At 44.0% G+C, this 23,845-nt stretch overlaps 1 protein-coding gene across 3 annotated transcripts in view; it reads right to left on the bottom strand.

The window, feature by feature from the left end:
- RNF144A (ring finger protein 144A) overlaps window positions 1-23,845 on the bottom strand; it is a 670,385-nt gene that overhangs the window by 261,086 nt on the left and 385,454 nt on the right. For all 3 annotated transcript variants that reach the window (XM_069606020.1, XM_069606018.1, XM_069606019.1), the window contains 2 exons: window positions 16,652-16,756; window positions 4,681-4,741 (listed from right to left, as the gene is read on the bottom strand). In XM_069606020.1, the coding sequence (XP_069462121.1) occupies window positions 4,681-4,741; window positions 16,652-16,756 (166 nt within the window). The remainder of the gene's footprint in view (window positions 1-4,680; window positions 4,742-16,651; window positions 16,757-23,845) is intronic.

The following is a 23,845-nucleotide window of genomic DNA, read 5'->3' on the forward strand; positions in this document are numbered from 1 at the left end:
ATGTGTAGTTTGGACTCCAATGGAGACCAACGACTGCTGATTGTCAGATCGTTGGTGTGTGCTCCCCACCCTGTGAGTGAGGAATCAGTCACTACGTTTATCTCCGGCCATGGTTGCCAAAAAGATTCTCCCTTTAGAATATTGTTCTTCCAAGCCCACCATAGAAGATCTTGAGCCACCCTGGCGGAACTTTCAAAAAAAGATCTGACATATTCCCCAAAAAATTGGGACCATTGAGTGCTGAGGGCCCATTGAAGGGGCCTCATTCTCAATATGGCCTCTGGCACCAGAAAAATGCAGGATGCCATGAAGCCAAGCAACCTCAGAAAAATCGAAGGCCGGCAGATGCTGGGCATTCTGGAACTTTGTTACCATCTGTAGAATGTGATGAGCTCCTACCTCGGGAGGCGAGGCTTTCCCAGAGGAAGTATCCAGGACTGCTCTGATGAATTGGAGTCTTTGGAATGGTATCATATTTGACTTCTTGTAATTGAGGGAGAAGGCCAGTCTGTGTAAGAAGTGGCAGGTCCTGCTCAGATGTTCCTGGGCCTGTTCGGGTGAACGTGTCCTGATTAACCAATTGTCCAGGTAAGGGTTGACATGAATCGCTCCCTCTACCGAGATTCGCTGCCACTACCGCCATCAGCTTGGTGAAAAACCTCGGGGCGGAGGTCAGCCCGAATGGCAGAACTCGAAACTGATAGTGAGAACTGCCAACCGCGAACCTCAGGTACTTCCTGTGCTTGAGATGGATTGGCACATGAAAGTAAGAATCCTGAAGGTTTAATGATGCCAGCCAGTCTTAGAGTTGGAGAGCCTGAAGGATCTGAGAAAGGGTTAGAATCCTGAACTTGTCCTTCCTGAGGAATTTGTTCACATTTCTTAAAATGGGTCTCAATCCTTCGTCCTTCTTTAGGATGAGAATGTATGGGGAATACCAACCCTTGTTCCTCTTTGCTACAGGTACATGTTCTATTGCACCTTTCTCTAGCAGGGTTAAAATTTCCTGGCTCAAGAGCGGATCTGGAATTTTGACAAGTTTTGTATCCTGGTAGATGGACCTGAGGCCTTTTTTGAAAAGGAAGGCAGTAACCTTGACCCCACTGTTCCCAATGCCCAAGCATCTGAAGTAATGCCCCGCCATTCATTCATACACAGAGATCCTGCCTCCCACCGGGGTCTTGTGGATCAAGGCCTCAGAGTGGTTTTGAGGCTGCTGCAGCAGCGGCTGAGGGGACAGTTGCCACTGCTGGGGCTGATCGAGGACCTTTTCCTCGTCCACCCCAAGGAAATGTTCTTTGTCCTCTTTGACTAGCCTGTCTTCTTCCTCTTCCAAATGAGAAATAAAAACGAAAAGGACGACCTCTCCAGGAAGATGAACCTGAGTATGAGTGTTGCTGAGGTTGACGTATGGAGGCGCTAAGTGACTTAGCCGCCGCCTTAGAGGTCTGCAGCTTCTCCAAACTTTCACCCGTTTTGCTGCCGAACAACCTCAAGCCGTCAAATGGCATATTGAGAAATATGCCTGCACATCCGGTGCAAAGCCCCACTTTCTCAACCACGCAAACCTGCATAGCATTGTGATAGACGCCATGGACCTGCGGATGCGATCAGCAGTTTCCACTACTGATTGGAGGCAATCCCCCAAAGCCTCCTTTCCAGCTTTTACAATTGCAATGAAGCCGTCTCGTTCCTTGCCCTAAGGAATGTGTTCAGCCGCCGCTTTAATACAAACCCGCACGGTGTATGTGAATCTTGCAAGGGTGCAAGTCACATTTGTTGACTTTAAAGCCACACTGCTCGAAGAAAAAATCTTGCTAGACCTGGCATCAATGCTCTTATTGTCCCTATCTGGGGGAATAGAAGGGTATTCAGATTGTCTAGTGGATGTAGCTGCCTGGACTACTAAGTTTTCGGGTGTAGGATGCATAGTTAAATAGTCAGGGTCAGAGAGGATGAAGGTCTATATTTCCTAGCAACATTTTTGTTTACCGCTGGTCCAGATTCAGAGGTTTCCCATGCGCCCATAATCTTCCTCTTAAGTGCTGTGCGAAAAGGAGGAACAGGATTCTTTTGAGGACCTTGACTGAGAATGTCCGTCATGTCATTTTGTTCGTAGGTGGGTGAATTTCTGTTCCACCCCATGAACTCCACTGCCCTATTCATAATATTTCTATATGCCGAGTCTGCATGATCAGCTGGGTCAGGTTTGTCAAATTGCAATTCAGGTGACGTGTCTATACCACTAGCTGTTCGGAGACAGTCATAGAGGTCAGACATCTTGAACTGAGGGTCAATTAGTTCTTCAGGACCATCCCTTGTACCATATACGACCCCAAAAGGGGAAATCTCCTCTGAGGATTGCTCTTCCTCATAAGGCCATAGACTTGGAAAAAGTATTTTCTTGGCACAGGGTAAAACATTTTACCTGTGGTGTGTGAGGGCATCAACCTTGGTTTTTCCAAATGCGTCAATATTGGGGCTGGAATCAATGTTGGCCTCGACAAAGGCGTTGATGGCGTTGATGTTGTTGATGCTGGCTTCGGTAAGGTCAAAGGAGCTTTCAATAGAAGTGCTGTCAAAGAAGGTGTCAATGGAGCCTTTGACACTGGTGTCGAGTAAGTCTTCGACAGAGGCGTTAAGGAAACCTTTGACGCAAGTGTCAATGACTGTTTGGAACCTGGCGCCATTTTGTCTGATGTCACCTTTGGTTTATGCACCGATAGGGCTGTCTTGCTCTTTTTATGAGGTATCGGGAGGTTTCTCTCGACGACACCCTTGATGATTTCTCCCCAGATTTAGAGCATCTAGTCTCCGACCTTACTCGGTCATCCTTAGAATGAGCTGGTGCAAGGTCTTCACGCGATTTCTTCGAGTGCGTCGGGCCGCATTCTCAAAGATTTGCGAAGAAGAAGAAGAAGAAGAAGAAGAAGAAGAAGAAGAAGAAGAAGAAGAAGAAGAAGAAGAAGAAGAAGAAGAAGAAGAAGAAGAAGAAGAAGAAGAAGAAGAAGAAGAAGAAGAAGAAGAAGAAGAAGAAGAAGAAGAAGAAGAAGAAGAAGAAGAAGAAGAAGAAGAAGAAGAAGAAGAAGAAGAAGAAGAAGAAGAAGAAGAAGAAGAAGAAGAAGAAGAAGAAGAAGAAGAAGAAGAAGAAGAAGAAGAAGAAGAAGAAGAAGAAGAAGAAGAAGAAGAAGAAGAAGAAGAAGAAGAAGAAGAAGAAGAAGAAGAAGAAGAAGAAGAAGAAGAAGAAGAAGAAGAAGAAGAAGAAGAAGAAGAAGAAGAAGAAGAAGAAGAAGAAGAAGAAGAAGAAGAAGAAGAAGAAGAAGAAGAAGAAGAAGAAGAAGAAGAAGAAGAAGAAGAAGAAGAAGAAGAAGAAGAAGAAGAAGAAGAAGAAGAAGAAGAAGAAGAAGAAGAAGAAGAAGAAGAAGAAGAAGAAGAAGAAGAAGAAGAAGAAGAAGAAGAAGAAGAAGATCGATACCTCTTCTTTGCCTTCTTCGAAGACAGAGATTTTCTTGAAATCTTACGTAGGGACTTTTCACTAGACTCCGCGGAGCCTTTATATTTCTTCGAAGAGGCCTTCGAAGATTTCTCCTCCCCAGCCAATTTACCTCGTAGTTCCTTGAGAGCTTTATTTGTCATAGCTTGCTGTGCTTTAGATAACCAGGGACAGACCCTACACGTGGATGGGTCAGCGATTCAGGGTTTTGATCTCATGTAAATAAATGTGTTTGAGAAGCAGACCTTTCATACTCAATCCTCATTGAGTAACAGATACCGGTTTGGGGGTTGGGTCTTTTGTTGTTTTATCAGGAACTTTTCTCTATTGGCTGGCTAGAGTCATTGAGTTGTTGGTTTTACTAGACCTCTGCTGTGAGGCATTAACCATCTCTTGGTTATCTCTAGCTAGGTATGGTTAACATACTTAAAGATTGTTCCATAGAATGTGAAGGAGCCAAGTAGCCTTGCAAACTAAAGAAAGGTTCAAGCTAAGTTAGAATGAGAGAAGTGGGTGTGGCATTCCTTCAGGAGACACCTCCTAGAGGTTAAAAGATCCCTCCTCGCATGCCATCTCCCTCCTATCTGCTGTCTAGTTCAATACTCAGCTTAGAGGTGGAGCACAAGCAAATTCTAAACAGCCAAAACTAAACATTTAATATTTCACAGCCTACTAAAGGAATATTAAGGGTTTTATTGTGGGAGACGAGACACCACAAGATAGTGGCAAGTTCAAGTGAAAAATACCATTCTGTTTCAGAACTTTGAGAAATGTGGGAGATGTTTTTTTAATGTACTTGTGATACATACAATCATCAATTGAAAATCATTTTAACTGACCCTCTTTTTAGACATAGCTGCTCATACGAGTATGTGGTGCAGCAAATGCCCTATTCTGCACTTTTCATGAATGTAAAGTCAGCTAAAACAAAGAATGGGCCCAGGCATTTTAAAAGGCAATATATAAATAGATCAGTCTATACAGTGAGATCAACTGTGCAGTCAACAGATGGTTCCTCTTGTGTTCATGTTCAACCTGGTTGCTGGTGCTACAGATGAAACACATGTGGAAGAATAATTAATGTGCAAAAGTAACAAGGACAACTATTAAGATTTAATCACAAACTCATATCTGACTAAAATAATCAAAAAAGAGTTGAAGATTAAAAACAATATACATTTGCTTACCTCTTTCAAACTGCAGCTTTTTATACATTTCCATGATGTCCACTTCAACCATGCACTCAATCTAAATAAAATAATCACAAAATAAGACTCACTAGGATACATATATTTTTATGAGCCTGGCAAACGTAGTCACATTGTCAACAATTGTTTGAAAAGAAATGCTGAAAAAGATGCCATTATGTTCCACCTCTCACAGAGGAAAATCTCAAAAGGGAAGATAGACACCTGGATTGCCTAGTGTGTGATACTGTGCATATGAAACGTACAGTGGGGTTATAGCATTCACTTCAAGACAACTGTAGTCCCTACAAATATTTCTAAACAAACTATATAGCCTAAACCCACTTATTACTTAGGAAACACCAACAGAACTGTAATTAAAGGTAAAAAATGGAAAAACATTTCTATAACTGTCATGTCATGATACAATCCATTAAATAACAAATATCCTTGGTCCTGAAAGACCATGGAGACAATCATGTATTATTTATTTCAAATTATTGTAGGTTGCCAAATCATTCTGATGGGTCGCGAAGTGCTTTAGAGGCCAGTGTGCGAACACTAAAAGCAAAAGGTTAACAGAGAGGGATGCTGGACGGCCATCCGGGGTATCAGGTTCTCCAAGGGGAGGCGTCCTGGAGTGGAGAACTCCATTAAAGGAGGCAAGAGGTCACAGAAGGGCCCTTGAGAGGAGTCTGCAAGGGAGGCTCCCAGGTCTACAAGTCAGAGGTTTTCAGGAGCCTCCTGGAGGTGAGGTACGATGGGGCAGCTCTGATGTGACTGGGGAGGGTAATCCATGGACGAGGGGCACAGGGTGAGAAGACTCTGCATTTCATATGGGGCGATTCTGCACTTGGAAATCTGGAGGAGGTGGTTGTTGGGTTGCCAGGGGAAGTTCATGGTAGTGGGAGAGTATAGTTTGTGGTGGAGGTATGTGGGTGAGTGTGTCTGAGAACTACACTGAAAATGATGTTCATAGTTTTTATATGGTAATCTAAACAGATCAACCCAAACACATTGACATCAACCACAGAACTGCTCCCAAAAGTAGTGCACATATTACAAACACGTAACACCATTGCAAGTGCATTTTTGCATCATATTAGTAATGGGGAAAAAAGCCACAGGTCAAAAACGTATTTTTTCAAAACACTTTAGCACCAGAGCAATCTTTGCCTATTTGTTAATACCCTTGCCTTTGTGAAAAAATGCACTGAAAGAAAACGTTTTGCCTACACCGTGCAACATTAAAATATTTGTGTCCGTTTATCACGGAGTGTGGGTGATATGTGAGATTGTGGGTTTGGATACATGAGTACATGTATGTCATCATCTTGATAAAGGTGGTCAGTGCATGCTGGAGTCTTTGTATATCACAGATTTCAGAGTTTAGTCATACGTTTGAGGTGCGATACAGTGTTTGAATAGGTTTGTATACAATGCCTGTAAATAGGTGATCAGTGGGTGTGCACATACATCGGGACTGATTAGATGGGTTTGCATAGATTTGTGTTTGGGTGTTTTATCTGTACATACAAACAGATCAGTTGTCTGTATGCACTTACATGGGTGTTTAAATTGAGCAGAAAACCTTTCTCCAAGATGCATGCATTTATTCATGGTTGTGAGCGTTATGTGGAGTATGTATGGCGAAGCTAATCTACGTGTCACACATACAGATTCTCCTTTCTTCACACAAACAGACAAACATTTTCATTGTGTAATTTAGTAGGGGTTTAACCACTTTATCTTTGTGTGGCATTCAGTACCCCCACTATGTCCCCAATATTAGCCTACTCAAAACCAGATACTGTATGCACAATCGCCAATTTCCTTCTATCCCCTGCAATGTACACTATCTTTTGTCTTGTCCCTGCTGTGCTTTTTCACAAATGTCCCCGATCCAAAGTATGTCCTCGATCCTTTCCATGTTACAAGCTGAAGTTCCAGCGCTAGTCCTCATTCCCTGCTCTACCTCCGTTTCCCTGCTCCAAGCTGTGCCCACCATTCTGGGCCTGGTCCCCGGGTTTGTACATCTTCCAAATATACCCTCCATTCTCGCTCATCACTTTTTCAAAACTTTTTTGTTTTGTTGTTGTGAAGAACGGGAACAGATCGGACAGCTTTTAATCCTATGTCAAAAGCTTTATACAGCTTCTCACCCCTTTTCTTGGTTTATGCTTACCTCAGAGTGCAAGATAATAAAAAGATGTTGGTAGCCTTTCTGCGAGGACCAGGTCAATTTGACTAATATGCCACTTTGTTGGAAATGCCTAAAGATGCAAAGTTTAATTATCGATTGAGGTGGACAAGCCCAATAGAAATCAAATCTTTATGTACACAGGGGAACGCTTATAATCCAGTGCGAAATTGGGTTGGACTTCACACTACAAGTTCTGCTCTCCAATCTACAGTTGATATTTCTCCAATCTACCTTTGATTAATTTCCAGAACCAGCTAATACACCTCCCAAGTAATCCTCACATTCTGTCTGAAGTATGGGAGGAACTGGTTTAGGTTTGCTGGATAGCAATTTTTTAAAAAATACCAACAGCACAGGAAGAAGATAGGAGAAGAATACAAGGATATAGCAACACTAAAGGTTAAACTACTATCAACAAAAAAAAACAGTAATAAACCTTCATTTAAAAAGAAAGAACCAAAGATGTAAAACCATAGAACAGGATGCAAAGTAGGAGTAACCCATGTTTTAATCAAATTAAAAGTTAAGCTTATTAGGACTTCAAAATTTTTAGGGCTAATAAAATAAAAAGTGATTTAAAAAAGAAATAGCAGAAAGTGCAATATATTGTCTGCAGACTCTTAATTGATCTCCTTTTTACATATACAATAAGCTATGGTACTGCAACTTTACAATCAACATTTTGAAGAAAGGCAGACAACATTTGATATCTCTGCTGACGTTACATTCAAATTAGGGTCCACTACGCATAGGAAGAATAACAGCCATGATGAATTGTTAGAGAAATATGAAATTCCTTGGTAGGAACCATCTCTAACAGAATCACAATATTCAACAATCCTACAGACCGCCCCCCCCCCCTATTGATGGTGTGAAATCTCACAACAGCACTAATAATTTAGAAGACAAACTTATGGAGGGCCAGATGGAACGTAGTAATGGTAATAAAATTCAATGTGCAGCACCCAAAGGTGGGAAAGACCAAGAGGAAAGGTCAGCATACGGGAACTGTTGTGAGAAAATTATGTTGGAATTAGTCAAATTGAAAAAGAGGGTTATGACCCTCCATGGGGCGGTGCATATGATAAGGAAAGCTATCAGCTCATATAACCAACAGGGTAAGAGAAAAAACATTGTTGCTAGTGACCCGCCACCAATTGCGAGGATTGTGGCAACAAGAAAAAAATAGTGGTATAACCAAGGCAGTATACCACCACAGACTGGTAGCAGAGACCGATCAGTGCCCGAAACCTTTGAAGCTGCAATGTAACAAGAAGCGCAAGAGGAGAGGGCCCACCTAATTACTACAAGTGGACAGAATAGGAAATGAGAGTGCTGCAAAACAGCCAATCAATGAAGAAAGGTATCAAATTGATTTAAGAGAAAAAGAATAACAACTTATGATCCAACACAGGCCATTTTGCCCACCTCCTAACCCTGAGAAACAAGCAATGAAACCCAGAAAGGACGTTCTAAAAACCCCTTTCTACAACAAGGACTATGAGGGAAACCCAGAACCCCTAGGGAGACAGGAAACAATACCAGAAAGAAACACCATATTATCCAAGTCATCGAAAAGGATTTTGGGGGGGACCATAACTCAGAAGAACAATAGAGAAAAGAGAAAAGAGGGCTCACTTGCATCATATAGCTAGGAAACCTTCCTAAAGTCATTATAACAGGAGAAAAAATATTTAAGCAGAAAAGGCAGATCAACAACCAGGTTAGATTCTGATGAGCAAAATTGGACTCAAGAAAGAAGGCCTAGAAAAAGAAAACCACAATCACATTTTGTGAAAGACCCAATCAAACAGAATAAGGCCGCACAATGCCTTATAACCCATTGACATCAAAATGCAAAATATTCTGTTTGGGAACAATTAGAATTGTAAAACAAATAGCCTAATTTGGATTAAAAAATTACCAAAACAATACTGAATCAAAAAAATTGACTTTTTAATCCCCTAAAATACAAAAATAAATATAAATGGTCCTCTTGCAAGGCAGCAGTTTTGAAACCACCAGGAAGACGGCCTATGACTTAATATGTGTTGAGGAATAATCTCCATTGCAAGTTTGCTTAAGAACACAAGTGCGCATTTGTCCAACTTTCTTAACAGGTAGCGAATGGGTCTGGGGGGGGGACTTTAAAACTACTTTTCTTCCATGCCCTTCTGAAATAGGTTGCAACCCAGTCCACGATTTTGATGCTTTGGGATTGTTGGAATGCTGCATCATCAAAGCTACACGTTTTTATGAGGTGCAGAACCCAAAAACAAAGAAAAGAACCCCAAACAAATGCCTGCTCCAACCGTCACTAAGGTAGCTGCGGTGAAGGATACTCCTCCGTTAGACATAGTGAAAGGTGGGCCAAAGACTTACTCCTCTGCTAAAGAAACTAACAGGCAGAGGAAGACAGTGTTTAAAGTCAATCGACTAGTCCTCCACCTGGAAGGCAAAATACTCATCCGAGGCTAAAGACTTGGGTTCTAGGCCTGTCCTGGGCTAGAATCCTCCACCAGAAAGAGAATTGGAACCACGGTTCAAGCTGCCAAGGGAATCTAAACAAAAATTTCTCCCTGGAAAGAAACCAATTACCTTCTCAGTGAACCATTTACCACAACTTTCTCCTCCTCGGCTGCAGGATAACAGACCATAGTACTACGGAGAGTGGAGGCCAAGCAATACATAAAATAGTTATCAGAATTATCAGCCATACTCTCCTAGAGTAAATCATGAAGTTCCAAAGGAGTAACAGAGATGAACAAGTTACTTACCAACTGGTAACATTCTTTCGACTGGATGTTCCTCCCATGTATTTCTCATCTTTGATATTCGTATCTTTCCAGCTTTGCTGCTTTGGAAAAAAAATATCTGCAGAGGGCACTGTGCATGATGTTGTGGCGTCAATGTCCCCGGAAGGCCGCCGTAGCGTGTTGACATCACCAGTAGTATGAGTAGCTCAAGCCGCGCCCGTTGGCTTCAGTTCTGTTTTTCGTTCCATAACTCGAGGAACTAACCAGGCATACCCCTGCAACCTCTCCGGAAAGGCAGAGTGTAAATCATGTCAATTGTACAGTGGAGTAGGCTGGGAGGGGCGATGAGGAATACATAGGAGGAACATTCAGTTGAAAGAACGTTACTAGTTGGTAAGTAGCTTGTTCTTCGAATGGATTGTGTCCTCCCACGTATTCCTCATCTTTGATTGACTCCCAAAGCAGTGACAATTTGGAGGAGGGAGAACTATTTAAATTTATCATGAATGGAATGGGGGGCTGCCTTGGCAAAAAAGCCTTCTTGAGATGAAGAGGAGTCTAAGCAGTAATGCTTAACAAAGGTATGAATTGACGCCCAAGTTGCAGCTGAGCAAATTTCAATTACGGGGATACCCCGTTGAAGAGCTGCAGAAGTTGCCATGCCCCTCGTGGAATGAGCTGGAAGCCATTCCGGCGGGTCCTTTCCAGCAAGTCTTTAATACTCTCCAAACACCAGTGTAATCCACCAGGACATAGTTTGTTTTGTTACCGCTAGTCCTAATTTAGGACCAGTATAACCCAGAAAATGTTGGTCATCATGGCGAAATGTTGCCATTCTCGCAATGTAAAAACTCATTATGCAACCTTTCTTACTCTTTGCCCAAATGAGGAGGAGGGTAGAAAGTTGGGAGTATTATTTCTTGCGACAAATCAAAGTCAGAAACGACTTTCGGCAAGAATTATGGTTTAACTCTACTTATGAAAAGTAGTATAAGCAGGTTTGCATGAAAGAGCCTGCAATTCGCTTACCCTGCGTGCTGATGTTAGTGCTACAAGAAGAGCAGTTTTCAGTGTAAAGAGCCTTAACAAGCAGGAATGTAAAGGCTCAAAGGGTATACATGTAAGGAACTTTAAAACAAGATTTAAATCCCAAGCAGGGACATGAAGAGGGGCTGGAGGGCACACGTTAGTAAGTCCCTTCAGAAATTGGACAATTAATGGACTCTTGAAATAGGAAACCTCTTCAGAGGAGCGCTTAAAGATGGAAAGCGCTACCAGGTATGCTTTTATTGTTCAGGTCTGGAGCCCCAGATTGGCCAGATGCAACAGAAAAGAGAGCACCATAGGAGTGCCACATTGAAAAGGGTCCACATTCTTGTCTTTGCACCAGTTACTGAATTTATTCCAACTGCACCGGTACAAGGATGTGGTTGCTGGCCTTCTGGCCGAAAGCAAAATCTCCATTAAGTCATCCGGGAGGTCCCAATCCTTATATCTCAGAAACCATGCGTGAAGGACGAGTGCCTTGACCTCTGGAAGGAGAACCCAACCTTCCTCTTGTGAGAGAAGATCCTCCCTTTGTAGAAGACTTATTGGAGGGCAGATGGACATGTCCAGAAGGTCCGGATACCACGTCCTCCTGGTCCAATCCGAAGCAATTAGGATCATGGTTTTCCTGAACATTCTCAACCACCCGATTATGTGAGGAATCACAGGGACTGGAGGAAACCCGTACAGGAGTGGAAATTCCCAGTCCACTACGAACGCATCACCTAGAGCCCCTCTTGGAGGAAATTCCCTTGAGCAGTACTGATCGCACTTCCGGTTGACACTGGACGCGATCAGATCCACTTGAGGGGCTCCCCAAAGAGTGAAGACCTCTTGGACTTCCTAAGCTAGCTCCCATTCATGGGAGACTGGGCCTCATTACGACCCTGGCGGAAAGGGGTTTGCGGCAGCGTTAGCTGCGCCAACCCCTTTCCGCCAATTACGAGTTCCCTTTCCGCCATGGCGGTTTTTACACCTGCTTTTAGCAGGTGTAAAAAACCATGGCGGTAAGGGAACTTGGTGTTAATTACGCCACCGTAATTTACGGTGGCGTAATTAACGCCTTCCCCACTCCCATTATGCCCTATGGGGCAAAAATGGGAATGGGGAAGGGTAAATGGGGATTGGGGATTTACCGCCCCGCCAAGGTCGGAATGGGGCGGTAAATCCCCTTACCGCCATGGCGTAAACGTAGTAAAGTCACGGCCCTGGCGGTAACTTACTGCCAGGGTCGTAATGAGGCCCACTGTGTTTTGCCTGCTCAGAGCGCCCGCTGCTGTGTTTTCCACTCTGGCTAGGTGAACTGCCGACAGAGAGATTCCTTCTTGTATTGCCCAGAACTAGAGCTGCATTTCCTCTCTGCACAGTGGTAGTGACCCTACGCTGCCTCTCGTGTTGAGGTAGTACATGCACAATGTGTTGTCTGTCGTTATCAGGATATTCTTTCCCTGTACAGAGGGCAGAAAAGCCTTCAGTGCTAGTCCGATTGCCCTCAACTCTGAAAGGTTGAAGTGTAGTTTGGAAACTGCTGATTGTCAGTTTGCTGGTGTGGGCTCCCTAACCGTGAGTAAGGGGTCTGTCACTACAGTTATCTCTGGCCATGAATGACAAAAAGATTGTCCCTTGAGAATGTTGTCCTCGCAAGCCCACCAAATTAGGTCTTGAGCAACTCTACTCGGAACTTGCATAGGATCTGAAATGTTCCCTGAAAATTGGGACCACCGAGTTCTGAGAGCCCATTGAAGTGATCTCATTCTCAATCGGGCCTCTGGCACCAGCAAAATTCAGGACGTCATGAGACCAAGCAACCTCAAAAAAATCACAGGCCGAAAGATTTTGGGTATTCTGGAATTTTACAACCATCAGCTGAATGTGTTGAGCTCTCACCTCGCGAAGCAAGGCTTTCCCCAAGGAAGTATCCAAGATCCGATGAACTGGAGATTTTGTAATGGTATCATATGGGACTTCTTGTAATTGAGGGAGAAGCCCAGTCTGTGTAGGGAGTGGCAGGTGATACTGAGATGTTCATGGGCTTACTCGGTTGAACGAGCCCTCATCAACCAGTTATCCAGGTAGGGGTAGACGTGAATACCCACTCTCCTGAGACTAGCTTCCACTACCGCCATCAGCTTGGTGAAAACCCTCGGGGCGGAGGTCAGCCAGAATGGCAGAACTCGAAACAGACAGTGAGAACCGCCAACCGTGAACCTCAGGTACTTCCTGTGCTTGAGATGAATTGGCACATGAAAGTAAGCATCATGAAGGTACAATGATACCAACCAGTCTTGGAGTTGGAGAGTCTGAAGGATCTGAGAAAGGGTTACCATCTTGAACTTGTCCTTCCACCACGAGGGAATCTTCTTCGCCCTCTTTGTGCGGCCTGTCCTCTTCCTCTACCAAATGAGTAATAGAAGCCAAAAGAACGACCTCCTTCAGGAATATGAGCCTGAATCAGGTTGTTGAGGTTGCCGAATGGAGGCTTTAAGGGGCTTAGCTGCTGCCTTGGAGGTCTGCAGCTTCTCCAGACTCATCTGCCTTGCTGCCGAACAACCTTGAGCCGTCGAAGGACATGTTGAGTAGCATGGCCTACACGTCCAGTGCAAACCCCGACTTTCTCAACCAGGCAAATCTGCGTAGTACAGTGCTTGCAGCCACGGATCTGCTAATGCTGTCAGCAGTATCCAGTCCTGATTGGAGACACTCTCCCATCGCCTGCTTGCCATCCTTAACCAAGTTCAGAAAGCCATCCCTTTCCTCGCCTTCTGGAATATGATCAGCGCAATACTAACACATTCCCACAGGGTGCAAGTAAACCTAGCCAGGGTACAGGTAAAATTAGTGGACTTCAGGCCCATGCTGTCCAAGGTAAAAACCTTGCGATCCCATGCGTCCACTTTTTTATCGTCCCTATCTGGGGGGGGGGGATTAGAGGGATAGGCAGACTTTCTAGTCGCAGGCTGGACTACCAGACTCTCAGGCATAGGATGTTTACTGAGATAGTCAGGGTCACTGTTTGAGGGTCTATATTTCCTAGCGAAATTCCTGTTGACCGCAGGACCAGATTCTGGAGCTTCCTAGTTAGCTACCACCTTCCTCTGAAAGGCCTTATGAAAAGGTAAGATTGGATCTTTTGGGGACCCTGGTCTAGGATGTCCATCATGTCATCCTGTTCGAAAGTTGGTGAAGCCCTACTCCAACCGATGCATTCAGCAACGCTGTTCATAAGATTTCTATACCCTGGATCAGCAGGGTCTGATGGGTCAGGTTTACCAAAACCCAACTCTGGTGATGTATCAAGACCACTGGCAGAGTGGAGGGAGTCACAGAGATCTTTCATTTTTGACTCAGGGTTAATTAGTTCTTTAGGCACCTCCCTAGTGCCAAACCTCATTCCTAGGAGAAATATCCTCATCTGAAGCACTTTCCTCTTCATAAATTGAGGACATTGACTTAAAAAAGTTACTGTCGACAGCGTCAAGGGCGTCTTCGATAAATCTCTTGATTGTGGCTCTGAAGCAATCGGCACCGAATGTCAACATTTTTTGCTTCTTCACCGGTATCTGAGACAGACTCGACTCACGAGTCGATACGTTCGACACTTTTTTGTCGGGTCGAGCATGTCGAGTCTCTGATTTACCACTGACTTTGCCGAAGTCGTTTTTGACCTTCCTGAGTCATCCAAAGGAGTGACCGGGGTCTGGCTTTTGCGTGGCTCTGGAGGGGGTTGAGGCTGCATTCTCACAGATCTACAACATCTCCTCCCTAAAAGCATTCCATTTGCTAGGAGAATCCCACCTAGACGGGCATTTTATAACCTCTGTAGAGGTATCCAATGACGAAGAGGGAGACCTATGGTATCTCTTCTTGGCCTTCTTTGAAGAAGACAACGAAGATTTTCTCGACCGACTCTTTGATCGGGACCTCTTTGAATGTTTATGCTGAGTGGAGTCCTTAGACTCACCAGACATTTTATACTTCTTCGAAGTAGACTTCGAAGCTTCCCTCCCCACCGCCTATTTACCTCTGCGTTCCCGCAGAGCTTTTTCAGTCAGACTGACAGGACCCGCAGTTGTCGGTCCAATGGTCGGAACCCAAGCACCAAAGGCACACGCAGTGAGGATCTGTTATCGACATATTTGCCCCGCAGTCATGACATTTTTTAAATCCCGATTTAGGGGTAGAAGTAGTCGAAGAATACATTTTTCACAAGAAAAATTAAGCACACCGTTAGTACTCAAAGCAAAGCTATCGGAAAAACAGAACTGAAGCCAACGGGTGCAGCACAAGCTACTTATACTACTGGTGACGTTGACACAGTACAGCGGCCTTCGAGGGACATAGACGCCACAACATTGTGCACAGCGCCCTCTGCTGAAAATATTTTTTCTGAACCAGCGAAATTGGCGCGATACGAATATCCAAGAAGCGGAATACGTGGGAGGACACAATCCATTCGAAATGACTAAACACTGTCCCAAGTCAAGAGGGTGGAGAAAAGACTTCTCAAATGGAGCAACAGATAAAACAATTTACTGAGAACATTGGCCAAATGATGAGATCTCAACATAGAAATCCTTATTCTAATACTCTCTAAGAAATTGGCCAATCTGGTTTAACATGTCACAGTGGACAATGATAGGAAGCAAAGGGGCTACAGTTGGCAAGATACTCCAAGCCTTAGATGAAGCTTCTTTTGTGCCCTGTAAAAACGCTCCCCCACCCCTTGAGTTTGCTGAAAAATTGGCACAAGCCAATAGTGACCCCTCTACATTCCTTGAAACAAAATCTAATAAATAAAAACAAAAAAGTGAAGTCCAATGAAGAAAGCAATGCGACAATCATATCTGAGAAAGAAGGAAACTTATTGGAGATGGAGCCAAGAGTTATCTTTCAGAGATGCATTGCCACTTCCAAAAGAACAACAACTCAAACAAAAAAAAAGTACCAATTAAAAATAAAACGCTTATCTTAGAAACCATAGACATGTGCCCTAAAAGAATAAAATAAAATAAATTCAACTGAGACCGAAACAAATAATGTATTCCTTCATCTCCACTTTTTCTATGGACTGCGTGCCAAGAAGAAACAGTGACCTGGAACATTCCCTGTAGGAATAAAAATGCATTTTAAAATCACTAATAGAACAGAGTCCTTGACTACCCCACCTGTACTGGAGGAAAATGCCCACGTGGTGGGTAGTCCAAGATCACAGTCATGAAATCAAACACAAGAGAAAGATACATGGACAGTATGACCTATTGGCAAACGTAGATACAGGGTCACAGGTGACCAGGATCTCTCAAGAAGTAATCAACCCTTTGAACCAAGGAGGAGATGAAAATCATTACATTACCCTCAGACCCCTCTATGGGGAACTATATAACATTGATGGAAAGGAGATTCCTGTAACAGAAGTAGAAATCAAAATAGGTCAACATCCACTCAGCCATCCTGTGATAGTGCTAAAATAGTAGTAGTTCCTCTGGGTTTACACACCCTTCCTACTGGGAAGTGATTTACTTGACGGCCTTTGACTTTGATAGATTAGGTGAATTAGGTCTTCTGGACCCAAACCTGCTGTCCGTTCAAGTTAAAAAGAAGTGTCAATTATGTCACTTTGAATGGTACTTATCACCCAAATGAAAATCATCCAGAACAAGTGGAAATAATGTAAGACTGCATTTGCTGTCTAACTTTTAGCTTAGTCATTTTCAGTAAAACATTTTTCCTCTCCATTTCAGTATTCATTTTTGCAGAATGATTTTAATTGCATTCCTAACACACTTCCTATCAATAAATCCTGATAAGATGTCTTGACTATTGCTAGCAAATAAACATGACTTGGGAAATTTCTTAACTATACGTTTGAGTTTTTCCTGAGGACACAGTGAACAAACTAGTTATTCCTCCTTCCAGCTTAGGTGCAGAAAGGATCTTACATATCCTTTTCATTCAGATCCCTTACCTCATGTTCTTGTAAATGGCCATGCTTCGGGCATCTTGAATCAGGACAGCTTATTGTAGTTTCTAAACCTTCCTTGATCAATATTTCAACATACTGTTTTAAACACTGTTGGAAAAGGGTAAAAAGTGTGTCAATGTCACTTCCATATTTACTGACTTTATCATAAGATGCTAGGCTATGAATGAACACATTTGCGTATTAGATGGATTTGAATGGAAAACTGACATTAACGTCTTTACAATTCTGCGTGCTGATCATGGATTTACATTATAATTAGACGTGTGCACTTATTCTAGGGTCATCGCCTTTTTGGTCACTTTGATACAGCGCAGATTTCATATTGAAGCTACCTTTAATGTAGATTTAGGGGAGTTTTCCTAAAGTCCTACTTGGTAGTACGACTTTAGTAAGCTATCCCAGTGATTTGTAGATCCCACTCTCTTAGTATCAGTCTGTACTACTCCGAGACCTTGGTAGACAGGCAGAGCAGTCAGGCTTAGCTTAAGAGGAAGATGTGAGCTGTAGGTAAGAACAATAAACCCAGTTAGTAAAGCACATTCAAAGAAACACTTATAATAAATCTATATTGTAAGATTAGAAGGAAAACCTCTTAGAAGACTACTCAGATTTCCTCCACGTGTGTCCATTGAAATGCCTTATCTGGAATCTAACGCCTATTAATGTAAAGCTGCAAATGCGCTCTATGTCACTATTCTGGGAAATTTCCAATTCCTCAAATGGCTCTTTGTTGGGTCTCTTGCACTAGGTCACCCAATCCAGAGCAAGGCTCATGTCAAACAGTAATATTCTGAAAATTTCGCACCTCGAAACACTTGTTTATAGGTGCGTTATAAATGCCATGTCATATCCAAATTAAGGCTGCTGGTAATATTTGGTTGCAGAGGGGACTCAACCAGCCTTTAAGCTGGCCTTTTGGTACATTTAAGAACTATATAAAGTCAGTTTTGCACTCAGATGCACATCAGCAATGTATAACTAAGCTGGGGAGCAAATCTCAGGCATCTGGCTTTCTCAAATACTTTAACACACAAACTGGCACACCGGGATACATTGAGAGTTTCACCAGGAACTATGTGGTCTGGGACTACATTAAAATCAAGTTCAACAGTATAAAGACATATGAGATAACTGGGGCCGGCAAAACATTCCCCGGAACCAACGGCAATGCCAATTATTTAGAGAAAACTGTGTTGAATCTGCAAAATACCCCTTAATGGGCTGTGAAGCACTTTATTTCCTACGGCTAATTGCGCTCAGAAGGGCGGGTATACAGATGTTGCTCTCACCTGATGAGATCTGGCAGCTTTATATGGGAGGGAACTTGGAAGGTTGTATTTACAATTTTTCCCTTCCAAGGCAGATTTGTTTTACATTTTTGATGTACTGTTTTAATAAGTGATTATGTTTTTATGATGTGGACCTGGGATTCAGCATTTTAAAATTTGCTTTGTACAACTGTAGAAAATAAAATACATTAAAACATTATACATTGTATCCCTAACAGGGGATACTGTACGTCCAAACACAATTTGATAAAACGTGAAGTTCTGCAATACTGGTTTAAACTCTGTGTCCTAAGATATATTGTCTATTGGGGTTGCTCTACCATAGAATATATGATCAGATGTAAAAGTAACGGTAAAATAAATGGAATCCAGTTCTGAGGGGCATACCTGATTTGCATATGGTATTTCCCCTTCTGTAATGGCTCGGCAGGCGAAGAACGATGGTCTGGCGGGTTGCCCAGACTAATGCCAGAGGTAAGGGAATACTTAGCATCCCCCTTATCTCTGCTCCTGTGACTCATGTCACATAGACCATCTCCTAGTTATGGCTGGCAGCAGGGGACGTGTTCTACCAACAATTATGTAAATTTCTGTTGATAGCCACGGTTGTGCCGAATAGGGTCACCCAAGTACTAACTTGGTGGCTCCTTTCTTTTTTGCCATTACTAACATGGTTCTTTGCCCTTCTTCTGCAGTCCCGGGAGGGGGAGGCCTGTGCGAGAGTTTGCCTTTAGCGGGAACCCTTGGGTGTCCCTGCCTAGGCTCAAGTGTGTCTGCGAAGGCAGGAAGTGGGGGAGGAGTGTTTCACTCCCCTGCTCTTTGTCTGCCTGAGTGCCTGAATGGTACGAGCTCCCACTGGGGGTCAGGCTGTCCCGATTGGATAGCCACCTGCCCCTGTCTTTAAAGTGCTGACAGAGATTGCAGAGGAGTGTGTGTTGAAACTGTATAAAAAGGTGAGGTCAAAAGGCAAGTCGACCACGGAAAAATGAAGTAACCGAAGAAGACAACCACAGACGCCTGAAGACCCTTTGCAACACTGAAGCAACCACTGCTGTCCTGCAACCATTTTATGTGTCACAGGAACTCCAAAAAGGTCCCATTCCCTTTAACTGGTGGGAACAACCAGTCCCACGATAAACTTTAATCAGAGCATCTCCAGAGGTGCTGTGCCTCTCCAGAGCTACGGAACGCCAATACCAGGAAACCTCCGACTCAATTGAAGTGCATCGTTGTGGAAAGGTCGAATCCATCCAAGTCTTTGCTGAGCTCCAGGTGAACCTCCAGAGACACAATCTGACCCGTCCAAGCTTCCAAAACAGAGTGCAGGACTTCAGGATCCAATGAAGATTGTCCGGGCGAACCTCGTCCTTTGTTGCTGCTGTAGAAAAGGTGGCAAAAGCACAGAGTGGCCAGAAAAGTTGCTGAAATACGTGCCAGAGAATTCCTCCCTCAGCACTGCTGCTGAGAGATCCCATCCATTATACTGCATTTCGTCATCAGACCAGAAATCCGGAGGTCAGGTCCAGCGCTGCCACATCGAGGAGAATCCAGACACAAAGATCCCTTCAAACCAAAAGGTACTGTGGGGGGGGGTATTGATTAACTTAATATGAAAAGTTCCACCAGATTGTTGGTGTGATGTCCAGAGCAACCCCCCCCCCCCCCTTCATACATCCGACACAAGCTGCTGCTTGTGTCCCTTTAGCAAGTCCTTTAACAGGGTCTCCAACGTTGGTTATATCCTCATGCATCTTAAAGACTAGAAAATAGCCATTTGCTGTTCTGCTTGTCAAGAATGTAAGCCCTCTTCGAACTACCTTTTGCTAGGTTTGCATTTTGGACTTTAAAAACCTTGCTGAGGCACAGGATAGGGGGAAAATTCGCCTCAGAGGCTATGAAATACTGGCACAATCCAATGCAGCGGAGAAGAGAGCGGGGGTGATGATTGTAGTTAAGGAGGGTCTGGAAGCAACCCTGATCGACAAACTTTCCGACAAAGAAGGAAGGTTCGCCTTTGCCAATATCAAACTCCACAATGCCACACGGACACTAGCCTCCGTATATGCCCCAAACACGGGCCAAGACGGTTTCCTGAGAGACACGATGGGGAGGCTGGAGGAGTATGCGAAAGGTGAAATAATCATAGGAGGGGACTTTAATATGGCCTGGCACCCCCAGATTGACAGGAGCACAGGTGGGCCCCACCACCAAGGCGCCCCGTCGGAACGACTTAAACGACGGATAGAGGGTATGGGATTGTGCGACTCATGGAGAGAACACAAAGGTCAAACTAGGGGATATACATGTTACTCACACATCCATAATACAATGTCAAGAATTGACTACTTCTGGGTGTCAGTGGGGAACTTGGGTAAAATACAAAACATGGAACTGGGACCCATCTCTCTGTCTGACCACGCACCCCTTTGGATGGATCTGTCGACCCCAAAGAAAGAGAAAGGAATCTGGAGGTGGCAACTCCCACAGGAGATACTGTCAGACCCAGTGATGGGAGAATCCATTAGGGACAAGATCACAGAATTCTTCGAACACAATGATACAGGGGAGACTGCCCTGAGTACGGTGTGGGAGGCGTTCAAGGCAGTAATCAGGGGCCACTTAATAGCCCTCAAAGCAGCGAGGGATAAACAATCACAGCAGTGGGAAACGGAACTGGAAAAGAAGCTGTCCAAAATCCGGGAAGAACTACTGGCAAACCCCACCAGGAACTTAAAAAGGTCACTTAAACACACAGAGGGGCAACTTGAACTCCTCCGTAGCAAGAAAGCCCAGAGATCCCTCTTATACCTCAAACAGAGATACTATTTAAAAGCTAACAAGGCAGGCCGATATCTAGCCTGATTACTCTCGTCAAAGCGAAAAACAATGACCATCGGGAACATTAAAAACGCACAAGGGGATCTGCTGACGCGCACCGAAGAGATAGGAGACACGTTCAGGGAGTTCTACCAGAGCCTTTATGCCACTGAACACCCAGATGAGGCAGACCAAAACAGATTTCTGACATCAATTCCCTTTCAAAAAATACCTGAAAACGCCAGAATGGAACTGGAGGCCCAGATAACGGAAAGTGAAGTGAAGAAGGCAATAAAAGATCTCCCACTCAACAAAGCGCCAGGCCCGGATGGCTTTACTGCCCCATTTTACAAAAAATATGAAGACCTCCTCACCCACTTTCTCACTAGATTGCTAAACACCTTTAGAGATAGACGGAATATTACTCCATGCATGAATGAAGCTAAAATACTGGTGTTCCACAAACAAGGGAAAGACCCCACCCTCCCAAGCTCATACAGACCGATTGCCCTGATCAATTTAGACTCAAACATATACACAAAAATCCTGGCTGCCAGGCTTTCCCCACTGCTTCCCTCCTTAATTAATCCGGACCAATCTGGTTTCATACCAGGGAGGCAGACATACGACAACACAAGAAGGCTAGTTCACCTAACAGAAAAAATTAACATAACCCTCACCCCTGCAGTTTTATTATCTTTAGATGCAGAAAAAGCCTCTGACCGGGTAGAGTGGTCAATGCTCTTCAAAACCATGGCACATATGGGATTCGGGAACCAATATATTAATATGATCAAGGCCAACTACTCCTCCCCATCGGCAAGAATAGCGGTAAATGGGGTGGTCACAGAGAGGGTGGAAATCTCTAGGGGAATGAAACAAGGCTGCCCTTCATCGCCGCTTCTATATGCGCTGTTCCTAGAACCACTACTAATTAAAATTAGAGAATCCGACCAAATCAAGGGAATCGAGATGGCGGGTAAACAAGCTAAGGTAATTGCCTACGCAGATGACATGCTACTGGCACTCGAACACCCATCCCAGTCCATCCCCGCGGCATTCCACCTACTAGAGTCATTCGGGGATATATCGGGCCTAAAAATAAACAAAAAAAAGTCAGAAATTTTACTCCTAACCGGGAACAGAGAAACACTGAATAGAGAAGCAGGGCAATTTGGCCTAAAAGTCGCAGAGGAAGGCATAAAATATTTGGGTATAACTCTCACACAGAAGGTAGAGGCACTATATAAAAGAAACTACCCCCAACTCCTGGCAAGAATACAAAAAGAGCTAGAGCGGTGGTGCCCCCTAAATATTTCTTGGTGGGGAAGAGTCCAATCGATAAAAATGAACACCCTCCCTAAACTGCTATATCACTTCCAATCCCTCCCGATTGTGATCCCAAATTCCTTTTTCAGGGCACTGGCAAAGTCAGTCTCGTCGTTCATTTGGAATACGAAACCCCCCAGTAGCCAGATCAGTTCTCACGTCTCACACCAAAGAGGGGGGCCTGGCGCTCCCTCACTTTAAGAACTACTACCAAGCGGCACAACTTTGGATCCTGAAAGAATGGTTGGGAGACAATCAGCGAACGATCTGGGTGACCCAGGACAGAGAGGTCGCAAGAACACCATTGGAGGACTTGCTGTGGAAGTCAAAGCAACATAGGCACCCGAACCTGCGCATCAGCGAGACCATAAAGGCCACACTGAACGCCTGGGACGAGCAGACACGGAAAGGGCACATTACCACCGCTCTAGCCCCGTTCTCTCCAATCTGCAGGAATCCGCAGTTCCCACCAGGGACAGAGCAAGGCGCTTACGAGAACTGGGAGGAAGCGGGTTGTAGAAAAATTGGGGAAATGTTCGTGGACAAGGAGTTGAGATCCTTCGCCGACTGCAAAACACTATGGAACCTCACAAATGCGGATAGATATAAATACGAACAGCTCAGACACTGGCTGTCCTCACCCGAGATAACACACGCAGCGACGAGGGAACTTACCGCCTTTGAAAAGTTTCTCCTCACCAACTCAGGAGACAAAAAACTAGTCTCCACTCTCTACAAGTTCATAAATACGCAGGAGGAAGACATAAAGTGGGCATATATGAAAAAATGGGAAAAAACACTGGGAGAAGACATCACACCACAACAGTGGCAGTCGCTATGGGCCGATATCCCCAAATTAACCCAAGCTGCCCAAACCAGAGAAATGTGGACTAAAATTATTACACAATGGCACTACACCCCAGAGAGGCTATATAGCATGTTCCCACACACATCAAACCGCTGCTGGAGAGGCTGCACGGAAGTAGGCACGTGGAGACACATTTGGTGGGACTGCCCAAAGGTCAAAGGCTTCTGGACAGAAGTAATATCCGAACTAAAGAAGATATATCCAGAAGCGGAATGATTCCCAGAAAAACTCTGGCTTTGCGGACTTAAAGGACATCATGCCAAAACACTCACTAAGGCGCAAGGAGGAGTCTCATGAGCCTAGTCATAGCGGCCTGGGTCACGATCGCACAGGGATGGAAGAAGAAAGATCCACCATTGCTATACACATGGCTATATAAGGTCTGGTCCCAAATGACCATGGAAAAGATAACACACAATAGCCAAGGAACACAAGGTGCCTTCACAAAAGAATGGGGAGGAGTACTAGAATATCTCCAATCAGACTATATGGCACAGTGGTGCCCGCACAATATAAAAATAACAGATTTCTTCACTTCTTAATCGATACCGAGGACATATGAACATGGACTTCTCTTCCGAACGGGGTGGGGGGGGGTGTTATGGGAAGGTTGGGGATTGTTTACCGTTGTACTATCTATGAAAACAGTAAAAATATGTTTTAAAAAAAAAAGGCAGGGGGCTAAAATGCACACCTGCCTAAAATAAAAAATAAAAAAATTAAAAAAAAAGAAAAACACCTTGCTGTGCGAAGAAACTACCTCTAGAACCTCAAGCCTTGCTAATGTTACACTAACCAACTATTTTCCTTTCTTAAGTGGGTCAGCAGAGTAAATATATTTACTGTACCCTGGTCGGCCCAGACTTTCGCGGT

This window comes from Ambystoma mexicanum, chromosome 4p, assembly GCF_040938575.1.
Source record: "Ambystoma mexicanum isolate Mex_15411 chromosome 4p, UKY_AmexF1_1, whole genome shotgun sequence".
Lineage (NCBI taxonomy): Eukaryota > Metazoa > Chordata > Amphibia > Caudata > Ambystomatidae > Ambystoma > Ambystoma mexicanum.